The sequence below is a fragment of the Erythrolamprus reginae genome, chromosome 2, assembly GCF_031021105.1.
Source record: "Erythrolamprus reginae isolate rEryReg1 chromosome 2, rEryReg1.hap1, whole genome shotgun sequence".
Classification (NCBI taxonomy): domain Eukaryota; kingdom Metazoa; phylum Chordata; class Lepidosauria; order Squamata; family Dipsadidae; genus Erythrolamprus; species Erythrolamprus reginae.
In genome coordinates, this window is record NC_091951.1 from 331,756,878 (window position 1) to 331,769,262 (window position 12,385).

Here is a 12,385-nt window from a genome sequence, read left to right on the forward strand (position 1 = left end):
TAATGTTCAATATGTAGTGCAGGTTCCAGACAGGTGAGCTGTATTCGAGAATTGATCTAGTGAATGTTTTGTATGCTCTAGTTAGCAGTGTAATATTTCCAGAGAAGAAGCTACGCAATATTAGATTGCCTACTCTTGGTGCCTTTTTGGCAATGTTGTTACAGTGGGCTTTGGCACTTAGATCATTAGATATCAGTACTCCAAAATCCTTGACAGAAGCTTATGTTCTACAAGGTTATGTTCTCCAAGCTTGTATTTAAGGTTCTGATTATTTTTACTGATGTGTAAGATAGAGCATTTGTTGCTCTGTCTTACAAATTAGAATTTTCAAATTTATCAACAAAAGCAAAATAATTTAAGGGGGAAAAAAAGAGGATTGGGCTTTTTTAAAGTTATTATGATCTGCATAAAGTTATTATGATCTGAGTAGTAGATCCTTGGAACAAACTTCCAGCAGGCGTGGTTGATAAATCCACAGTAACTGAATTTAAACATGCCTGGGATAAACATATATCCATCTTAAGATAAAATACAGAAAATAGTATAAGGGCAGACTAGATGGATCATGAGGTCTTTTTCTGCCGCCAGTCTTCTATGTTTCTATGCTCTTCTAAATACACACATAAACAAAAGCCTTTGAAGAAATAATTCTTTTTTATTTATGACTTTAGTTATTTAATAAAATACAGATTTTATGCTAAAGCAAGCTTATTTCACTCTATGGCAATTATAGTCTTTCAAAGGGGCAAAATATTCCTGTGCGTAAAAGCAATTTTGCTTGCAGTAATTTGACTTCTTTTGCATAAGGAAAAAGAATTTCATCTCTGTCTGAAATCCCTTGCGAAGATCCTTCAATTTAAATTCTTCAAATTTTACGTTTTTTCCACTCTGGCTTGTCATCTGTTTCATCTTCATCAGATTCTACTTCTGCAAAAACTGTTTTTGGCTGGGTTCTAAAAAAAGAACAATAATGATTAAAACAAGAGCTCTGCAAAAGTGTTCAGGTTTGCTCTTAAAAAGAGGGGGGGGAACTCCTCCCAAATAACTATTCCATCACTCCTTTACTGATTAAGAAAATTTCTGCTCTCATCTACCATAATTTGATTTTTACCTGGATTATAACTAAGGGGAAATATAAAAACACCCATCAAAACATGTACACACCTCACAACGTTTATTAATGTATTTCTGGAAACTTGTATTTTGGCAACTGACGGAAAAAAGTACATCTTATCACCAGAAAATCTCTCTAGAGGAATTTTTGCACACTATTCTAATAACTATTTTAATATGAACATAAACTGAATCCAATTGAAAAACTCAAGACACTGAAACCTGATCAAGATGTCGATTGCATCTAACACAAAGTTCACACCTTACTAGATACACACTACAGATGCTTTTTATTCCAGGGACATTTTCCATTTTACTCAATACTTTAACTACGGCTCATTAACTAGTACTCAGGAAACTCCAAGCGGTGTTAATATAACTGTAATAAGTACCCACAGAGTTGGCCTTCTCCGAGTCCCGTCGACTAAACAATGTCGTCTGGTGGGACCCAGGGGAAGAGCCTTCTCTGTGGTGGCCCCGAGCCTCTGGAACCAGCTCCCCCCAGAGATCAGAATTGCCCCCACCCTCCTCGCCTTTCGTAAACTCCTTAAAACCCACCTCTGTCATGGGGGAATTGAGATATTCCTTCCCCCCAGGCCTATACAATTTATGCATGGTATGTTTGGTTTTTTAATAAGGGTTTTTAGCTATTTTAAATATTAGATTTGTCAAACGCTGTTTTATTATTGTTGTTGTTAGCCGCCCCGAGTCTACGGAGAGGGGCGGCATACAAATCTAATAAATAAGTAAGTAAGTAAGTAAGTAAGTAAGTAAGTAAGTAAGTAAGTAAGTAAGTAAGTAAGTTTATTAAAGACAATGACATCAATTACTTTTTAGGTACATTTCAAAGTATGGTCTGAAAAAAATCTTTGTTATTTTATGAAGCTTAATAATCAGATTCTCCAAAATTCAAATTGTGTCTGTTCTTGTAAAAGATCTACATTGATGGTTCTCAATCTGTGGTCTGCTGACCCCGGGGGCCATGATGTTGTCACAGAGGGTCCATGAAGAAATGAAGAAATGTTATGATTTAAGCCTTAAGTTAAGTCTTGATGAACTGTGTCCAGAGTATGTACAAAAGGTATTTAAAGGGAGATGAAGGAAAGGATGAGAACCATTGATGTATGTCTTTCTGAATAGTAAGCATACTGTCTTGAATTGTCATTTTTATGCCCAATGCATCAACAAACTCTAAATTGTCCATCAAACGACAAAGAAATGGTAGCTACTTTCTGCAACTTTAATATTTTTCTGTCTAATTTGGGGTATCATTCCATTCCAATCTCCCATTAATTCCAAGAAAAGCAGGGGTAGGCTGCTGGGGGTTTGCTGGAGTTCAGGAGAACCTCCAGCTACGATTCTGTGCAGTTCAGAGAACCCCCCCAAACCCCACTCCTGGCTGGCTCCACTCACCCCACCCCATCCCTCTCAGGAGTCCCCACATAGGCTGTTTTGGATGAATGGCATGCAGGGCATGTGTGGAGGCTAGGGGAGGGTGAAAAACAGGTCTACTGGACATTTGACAAGGCCGGAAATGGGCCCATTTCTGGCCTCCAGGGGGCCTCCGAAGCCTGGGAAGAAGGAGTGACATGATACCAATGTTCCAATATTTGACGGGCTGATGCAGAGAGAAGGGATCAATCTATTTTCCAAAGCACCTGAAGGCCAGACAAGGAAAAATGGATGGAAACTGACCAAGGAGAGATTGAACCTAGAAATAAAGAGAAATTTTCTGCCAGTGGGAACAATCAATCAATGGAACACCTTGCCTTCAGAAGTACTGGGACTTTCATCCCTGGAAGCTTTCAAGAAGAGACTTGACAGTGATCTTCAGAAATGGTACAAGGTCTCCTGCTTAAGCAGGGGTTTGAACTGGATGACCTACAAGGTACTTTCCAACTCTGCTATTCTATTCTATTCTGTTCTGTTCTATACCTATTTATATTCTATTCTAAATACAGTAATACCTCGTCTTACGAACCTAATTGGTTCCTGGGGGAGGTTCGTAAGGCGAAAAGTTCGTAAGATGAAACATTGTTTCCCATAGGAAACAATGTAAAATGAATTAATGCGTGAAAGAAAAAAAATGCAAAAAACCGCCACCGCCTGGCTGTCACCTTTTGAAACAGCTGGGCGCTTCTCACCGTTCTCCCAATGCCGAACCAGGAAGTTCAGCAAAAGTTCAGGTTCGGGTGGCCCCAGAGAAGCCCCGCCGCCCGACTGTCACCTTTTGAAACAACTGGGGGGCTTCTCGGCATCCTCCCGAACCCAAACGCCAAACCCGAACTTTGCCGAACTTCCGGGTTCGGCGTTCGGGAGGCCGCCGAGAAGCCCCGCCACCCGGCTGTCGTCTTTTGAAACAGCCGGGGGCTTCTCGACGGCCTTCCGAACCCGAACGGCAAACCCGAACTTTGCCGAACTTCCAGGTTCGGAGTTCAGGAGGCCGCCAAGAAGCCCCCCGGCTGTTCCAAAAGGCGACAGCCGGGCGGCGGGGCTTTGCGGTGGCGGGTTCATAAGACGGAAAAAGTTCGGAAGAAGAGGCAAAAAATTTCCGAACCCTGGGTTCGTATCTTGGATTGTTCGTTTGGCGAGGGGTTCGTATCACGAGATACCACTATATATCAAGACCTTTTAGTACAACTCATTGATACTGTTACAATTTTCAGCAAAAGTTAGAACTACAGAAAAAAAAAGAGAATGTATTTTTAAATATATATATTTTCTTATATTCAACTTCATTAAAGTTTAAGACATATTATCTAATCGATGCTTTATATATATATATATATTTATTGCCTTATAAAATTTAATTACTTGGAATATGCTGGAGCAACCCAGTAGGGACTTTCTTCTGCCTCTTTTGCATGCCGTAAAATAGCTTCGCGGGGATTGCTATCATCAGTTATATCCAATGCAATATTCTTCACTATGTATGACGACAGAGTGCCTCCATGAGTTCCAACACGACCACCACGGCCTAATAAGAAGAAAGAATAATCAGTTGTGAAAAATGTAAAAACAGACATTAAGCAAATATCTATATCTATATCACCTGAAGATGATTGATTGATTGATTGATTGCATTTGTATGCCGCCCCCCTCCGTAGACTCGGGGCGGCTAACAACAGTAATAAAAAACAGCATGTAACAATCCAAACCAATACTAAAATAACTAAAAAAAAACCCTTATTATAAGACCAAACATACATACAAACATACCATGCGTAAATTGTAAAGGCCTAGGGGGAAAGAATATCTCAGTTCCCCCATGCCTGACGGCAGAGGTGGATTTTAAGAAGCTTACGAAAGGCGAGGAGGGTGAGGGAAATTCTAATCTCTGGGGGGAGTTGGTTCCTAAGGCTGGGGCCGCCACAGAGAAGGCTCTTCCCCTGGGTCCCGCCAAACGACATTGTTTAGTTGACGGGACCCGGAGAAGGCCCACTCTGTGGGACCTAACTGGTCACTGGGATTCGTGCAGCAGAAGGCGGTCCCTGAGATACATGATGAGTGGGACCTCTTCGAAACGTCACCAGAACTCACTGAACCTTGCATGGGGAGAAACCCAAATATGCCAAGATCTACAATCTATACACACACACACATTAAAAAGTGAATATTCTAATACAGGGGTGTCAAACTCAAAGGGTCACGTTGTCATCACATGACATAATTGTGACTTTCTCCCTTTTGCTAAAATGGGGGTGGGGGTGGCCAACCTGTGACGCATCCAGTCCGCGAGTTTGACACTTGTAGTACATCAGCATTTTTTAAACATTTTTTGTTCACTGTTTATGCTTGCTTTTATCAAGTTGATTTGATCTTCCACAATAAAAGTCATTATCCCTCTCAACCCTTCTTTAATTAGATTGCGCCTAGAATGTATTCTGAAATTATAGCTTCCCATTTAAGGAAGGACATAAATAAACTAATTCAGGAACATGGAAATAAAAATGTATAATGCATCGGTGGAGAAATTTGGGTATAGAATAGAATAGAATAGAAATTTATCCAAGTGTGATTGGACACACAAGGAATTTGTCTTGGTGCATATGTTCTCAGCGTACATAAAATAAAATATACTTTTGTCAAGAATCATGTGGTACAACACTTAATGATTGTTATAGGGGTCAAATAAGCAATGAAGAAGCAATATTAATAAAAATCTTAGGATATAAGCAACAAGTTACAGTCATACAGTCAACATGGGAGGAAATGGGTGATAGGAATAAAGAATAGAATTTATCATTTTAGTTTTAAGAGAACCATAGCAGCTGCATTCAAGAATTTGAAAGATTGTCATGTAGAAAATTCTAGTATTGTAACTATAATAAGAATATTATTTATCACAGAAATAAAATATATTTTGTTTATCTGTTACTACTTGTCAGTTGCTCCAAGACTTTAGACACACAGTGGCATATACACGAATTAAATAAACAAAATAGATGGGGCAAGGCTGTTCAGAATTTTTCAAGAAAACAAGACTAGAAACAATGGGATTAAATTAGAACAGATGATCTTCAGGAAAAATTCCACAACGTTAACAACCATACCATAACAAAGTACACGGTCCTGTTTTTGCAATAGATGTTTGAATAAAGATTAAACAAAGGCTCTTTAGTAATTGGGTTTTGCATGAGAGAGAGAACTGGATTAGATAATCTCCCAGGTACTTTAGAACTTTTGTTTTCTATGATTGTATGAAATAAAGTTGCTGTATTTTTCTGACAGCAAATTTCAAAAATCTGAATTACCTGGTCCTGCTACTGGCGGTTCCGGTTTGTGAGATTTCACAGGATCCATTCTATCTTTTTCCAGCTGTTTTCTTGTACTTCGCTGGCGCGGTTCACGAAACATTGGAAGTGCGTGAGCTTCACGGGGATAAAAAACAAAATGTCATATTTAAAAACAAAGGCCTTGAAATGTTACACAATGTCCCTCCCTTTGTTTTGCCGCCTACATTTTGAAGTGAAAACCTTGAACTAAGAAAATAGTCTCATAGTCGGCTAGACACAGAATAGTCATTTGACTAGCGGGGATTAAGCAAGGCATGATGTCTAGGCATGGGATTAGTGTGGGCCGTGATGGAGAACCTATCGCGCGCGTGCCACAGGTGACATGTGGAGTCATATCTGAGGGGTTGTGCATGCACACACTGTCCAGCTGATTTTTGGCCTTCCAGAATTTAATTCAATTCAATGCAATTATTTACATTTGTATGCCGCCCCTCTCCGAAGACTCGGGGCGGCTCACAACAATAATAAAAACAATATTCCAGCGAAAACAAATCTAATATTAAAAAGCACATAAAACCCTATCATATTTAAAAAAGTAAACAACATATACATGCCCAAACATAAATATAAAAAAGCCTGGGGGAAAGGTGTCTCAACTCCCCCATGCCTGGCGGTATAGATGGGTCTTGAGTAATTTACGAAAGACAAGGAGTGTGGGGGCAGTTCTAATCTCTGGGGGGAATTGATTCCAGAGGCCCGGGGCTGCCACAGAGAAGGCTCTTCCCATGGAGAGCCTGGGGGAGGGCATTTTTCACCCTCCCTGGGCTTCAGGAAAGCCTCTGGAACCTGTGGAAGGTGAAAAACAGCCCAATGGGCCTACTGGAAGTCCAGAGGCTTCAGTGAGGCCTGAGCACATGGTGGGAAGTGTGTGGGGAGGGGTTGTGCGTGCATGGACAAGGGGAAGGGCATTGCATTATGGGTGTGGGCACATATATGCACGCCTGCATGCCCTTTTGGCAATTGAGCAAAAAAAGGTTTGCCATCACTATTGTAGGGTGTCTCCAGTGTTGAGGGAATTACTTTTGTACAGTAGAAATTACTAAATATAATCTTGCTCTGAGAATACGGACAATATTCTTTAAATGTTAACCTAAATTGTAATTTTAAGGGAACCTATCTCAGAAATAATAGAATTGAGTTGAATTGAATTTATTAGATTTGAATGCCGCCCCTCTCTGAAGACTTAGGGCGGCTCACAACAAGACAGTAATATAATACAATACAAATCTAACGTTAAAATTTAAACTAAATTAAAATACATGTATAAAAAACCCATTAACTACACAGTCATACACACTCAGTGCAGCTGATCAATATAGAGGTCAGAGAAAAGGGGGGGAGATTAATCCCCCCATGCCTGGCAGCAAAGATGGGTCTATAGCATTTAGCGGAAGGTGAGGAGGGTAGGGGCAGTTTGAATCTCCGGGGGAGTTGATTCCAGAGGGCGGATGCCACCACAAAGAAGGCTCTTCCCTTGGATCCCGCCAGATGGCATTCTTTAGTTGACGGGACCCGGAGAAGGCCAACTATGTGGGACCTAATCGGCCGCTGGGATTCGTGCGGCAGCAGGTGGTCTCGTAGGTATTGTGGCCCGATGCCATGTAGGGTTTTATAGGTCATTACCAACACTTTGAATTGTGACCGGAAACTGATTGGCAGCCAATGCAAGAATAACAGACCTGGGAGGGACTTTGTAGGTATTCAAGTCCAGGGGTCTCCAACCTCCAGGACTACAGCCCACTACTAGGCCGTGGCCTATTCGGAATTGGACTGCATGAATAGCTGGCTGGAGCGCATGCATACACACTGCTCAACTTGTGCGAGTGGCAGGCCAGAATGTTAGGCAAAGCCGCAAAGGTTGGGGACGGCTGTTCTAGTCCAAACTTTGGACTATATCTTGGAGGTCTTCTAGTCCAAACCTCTTCACAAACTTGATATTAGTAAAAGTTAGAAAGCCAGCAGTTACCAACACCAAATTATAAACTGAGAGTCTTCCAACTTTATTGTGATTATGCTCTAGTTTGGAAGAACAAAAGACAAAAACAAAGGAAGGATAGCTATGAGAGTTTGGGGATTATAAACCCAACACATGCCCTAGCAATAAACTGCTGTTGCACACAAGCAAGGGAGGAAGAAAGGAATTTCCTTCTTTCAGCCAATTTAAAAAGCATCAACATAAAGCAGCCTCCTCAAGGCAGCATATTTAAGGCAGCATCAGAAGGGGAAATACTATATTTTTAAAGGATCTGTAAAACTGGAATACTACGTATGGTCTTCCATTGTTTGCAAAATATAGTAAATATTCCAGTAAGGATTAGTAGCTAGCCCTAAAAATCAGGCTAGAGCAGCGATGGCAAACTTTTCCCCACCTTTGGTGCCAAAATAATGTGTGTGCATGTTATCGCAGATGCAGGAGTACCCACACCCACAGTTGAATGCTTGGGGAGGGCAAAAATAGCTTCCCCTGCCCCCTGGAGGCCCTCTGGAGGCTGGAAAGGGCCTGTTTCTCAACTTCTGGTGGGCCCAGTAGGCTCATGTTTCGCCCTCCCCAGGCTCCAAAGGCTTCGCTGGAGCCGGGGAGGGTAAAAACGTCCTACCCATCCTCCCAGAAGCTTTCTGGAAGCCAAAACCACCCTCCCAGAGCATCTGTGCAAGCCAAAAATCAGCTGGCCGGCACACACATGTACGTTGGAGCGGAGCTAGGGTAACAGCTCGCGTGTCAGGAGACATGGCTTCGCGTGCCACCTGTGTCACCTGTGCCATGGGTTCGCCAATCACTGGGCTAGAGATTTTGGAAAAAATTCCATTTTCTGACCTTATATTTGGGACAAACTGAGCAGAATCTTTTTTTTTAAGTTTAGCACGTAGTGTTGGCACATGTGGTTGAATAAAGCTACCAACCTCCCTCTCCTCTGCCAAACAGCTTATAAGTGACTTTAGTTCCTTTTAAAAAGTCTTTTGTGACCCTTTGTATTAGGGCCTCAATTCATTAAGATAAAAATTCTATACATATTAAGGATTCAGAAAGAACCTACGTGTTATAATATAATCTTGTGTGAGAGTCTCTGCTTGTCTCTCTTTTCTTTTAGTCTTCACAACGCACAGCTTTGCTCCCCTAGGGATGATAAAGAGTAAATATATATAAATGCCACAACAAAGAAGGAACATTTTATCATGCGTGGCAAAATTACTTTCAAAAAGCATTGGAAGAAAGACATCCAAATATTTAGTGCTAAAAATAATATTTGAACTGAAACCACAAATAGTCTAATTAGGTATAATTCCAGAAACCATAAATGAAAAGTATTACACAGAACTGTGTTGAAAGCAGTAAGAACAAATTTTGTACAACATAAGAGAAGACAAATTTTGCAAATTGAGGATTTTGGACCTCAAAATTGGAAAACGTGCAGCAAGAGCAATTGACATAAGAGAAGTCTGACCAACAAAGGAAGAAAATGAAATGTGGATTTGAAAAATAATTATGTTAAGACATGCCAGATTGAGAATATAGATTAGATAGAAACCCAAATTGTACCTCAAACACTATGGTGTGACTTTAGCACAAGAAGCACTTTGTGAATAAGGCATTAACAGGCAAGCACAAATGGCTAATTTATTATTAGATATTACAGTTTTATCAGGATGACTAAAAATGAAATTAACAGAACAATTGATGGGAGGGCGATATAGTTATCAATGATTCTCTTATTTAGGTATTGGAAAGGTTTTAGAAAGATTTAAAGTGGACAAAAGAGTTGTAAGACTGACTTTGAAATAGAATTGTATAGAAAGGTGGCACAAGTAGTCTATAAATTTTTACTGAAACTTGAAATAGAAGAACAAATAAAAGAATCTATGAGAAACTTGGCCAAAGGTTTGGTTAAAATATACAGATGGATCAATGGGAAGGATGTAAGTAGTGGGATATTACAAGATTCTGTCTTAGGCCCAAACAAATAATTCCCTCAACACTGTCAGACTTTCTACTAAATCTGCACTTCTATTCTACTAGTTTTTCTCATCATTCCTATCACCCATTTCCTCCCATGTTGACTGTATGACTGTAACTTGTTGCTTATATCCTAAGATTTTTATTAACATTGCTTCTTCATTGCTTATTTGACCCCTATGACAATCATTAAGTGTTGGACCACATGATTCTTGATATATTTTGGTATATTTTATTTATGTACGCTGAGAGCATATGCATCAAGACAAATTCCTTGTGTGTCCAATCACACTTGGCCAATAAAATTCTATTCTTTCTTTCTTTCTACTCTCCAATATCTTCATAAATGACTTAGATGAAGGAATACCAAATTTGTAGATGATATTAAGCTGGCAGGATTAGCTAACACCCTAGAACCATAATCGCAAACCTATAGCACGCCTGCCACAAGAGGCACACACATTGGTGGGCACACAAGCTCGGATCTAGCGCGCATGTGTGTACTGCCCTGCTGTTTTTTGGGCCTTCTAGGCCCACTGGGAGTTGGGAAACAAGCTGTTTCCAGCCTCTGGAGGGAATCACCAGTTTTTTATTCTCCCCAAGGTCCAGAGCAGTGGTTCTCAACATTTCTAATGCCACGACCCCTTAATACAGTTCCTCATGTTGTAGTGACCCCCAACACTGTGGGCATGGCTTATTTTATGGGTGTGGCTTGCCAGCCATGTGACCAGGTGGGAGTGGCTTGACGATCATGTGACTGGGGGGTGGCTTAAAGGTCATGTGACTGGCTTAAAGGTGGCCAACTTGATGACACTCACGTTAAGGGTTTGGGTTAGGGCGCCTGGCCCCTCCTTGCCTCCAAGAGATACAATTTCCCTCTCTATTTACTATTACTGTACAGCCAAAATATACTATTTAATTCTATGTATGTATGCCAAATGTATTACACACAGGCACATAAAAAGATACATAATCTACTATATAAACTGTATGTGTATGTACTTTTGCACAGCTCTTCCAAAATTATACACATTCAACCTCATTTACGGTGATAGGAAAAACATACCCAGAGCCAAGAAGGAAAAAAAGAAAAAAATTCAACATTTTTCTACCGGTTCTGCGTCCCTGACCAAAAATTTTCTACCAGTTCTGCGTACCTGACCGTATCTGTAGGAGCCCATCACTACCCCCAACCATAATTCTAGCCCCAATTCTCCCAACAGCTTTAAGCTGTTTGGCAGGAAGGTCAGAGGGACACCCACACTGTAAACGCCTGATTGGTTGGATTGTAAAAATATGCTCCAAGGTGCCAGAATAGAAGCTTTAGTTCCTAACACCATGGGAAATTTGTCTTTTCCTATAGTCTTAGGCAATCCCTGTGAAATGGTCGTTCGACCCCCGAAGGGGTCCCGACGCCCAGGTTGAGAACCACTGCTCCAGAGCCTTTCTAGTAGCCTGGGGAGTGTAAAAAACTGCCTTTCCCATCCCCTTGGAGGTCCTCCAGAGGCCAGAAACCAATATCACTGACATAGGCTCCTAGAAAGCTCTAAAACCTGGGAAGAGCGAAAAATAGGAATACCATTGCGTGTTCACCGTCACTGACCCAGTGTAAATTTCAATAATTTCAACTCCAAAGAGCCTTCGGGCTGGTGGGGAAGGCTGTTTTCAGCCTCCCCAGGCTCCTAGAAAGACTCTAAAACCTGGGAAGACCGAAAAATGGGAATGCCATCGCGTGTCTACAAAGACAATGATGAAGGGTTTTTCCCCCCTGTTCTTTTGAGATAGTCATCTTGGGCCAATCCCTCTTTCAGCCTAGAAAGGAAGCAATTTTATGCATGGTATGTCTGTATGTATGTTTGGTTTTTATATTTATTTATTTATTTATTTATTTATTGGATTTGTATGCCGCCCCTCTCCAGAGACTCGGGGCGGCTAACAGAGACAAAAAAACAGTGTACAATAGTAATTTGGTATTGATGATTAAAAATCAATTAATATAAAAACCAAACATACATACATACATACATACCATGCATAGAATTGTAAAGGCCTAGGGGGAAAGAGGATCTCAATTCCCCCATGCCTGGTGGCAGAGGTGGGTTTTAAGTTGTTTACGAAAGGCAAGGAGGGTGGGGGCCGTTCTAATCTCTGGGGGGAATTGGTTCCAGAGGACTGGGGCCGCCACAGAGAAGGCTCTTCCCCTGGGTCCCGCCAGGCGACATTGCTTAGTTGACGGGACTATTAATGGGTTTTTAATCGTTTTTACTACAGTGGAACCCCGACATACGAGCAGCTCTACTTACGAGCTACTCGAGATACGAGCTGGGAGAGTAGAGAAATTTTTGTTCGACTCACGAGCTTCCATTCGGGATACGAGCCGAGAAGAGCCGGCCTGGCTTGCTTTGCTTCCGAGCTGATGCAGAGCCGAATAAAGCGTCACGCCCCTCTGACGCTTTCGGCGGCTTCCGAAGCGATGCTGGGCTCTTTTGCCGCCAAAAGCGTCAGGGGGGCGTGACGCTTTATT

The 12,385-nt window shown here is 41.3% G+C and overlaps 1 protein-coding gene across 1 annotated transcript in view; it reads right to left on the reverse strand.

Moving 5' to 3' along the window:
• Positions 1-635: 635 nt before the first annotated feature.
• WDR70 (WD repeat domain 70) overlaps positions 636-12,385 on the reverse strand; it is a 181,926-nt gene continuing 170,176 nt past the window's right edge. Inside the window, exons 15-18 of the mRNA XM_070743427.1 lie at positions 8,945-9,024; positions 5,868-5,984; positions 3,928-4,090; positions 636-953 (exon numbers count right to left, since the gene is read on the reverse strand). Coding sequence (XP_070599528.1) covers positions 866-953; positions 3,928-4,090; positions 5,868-5,984; positions 8,945-9,024 — 448 coding nt within the window. The 3' untranslated portion in view covers positions 636-865. The remainder of the gene's footprint in view (positions 954-3,927; positions 4,091-5,867; positions 5,985-8,944; positions 9,025-12,385) is intronic.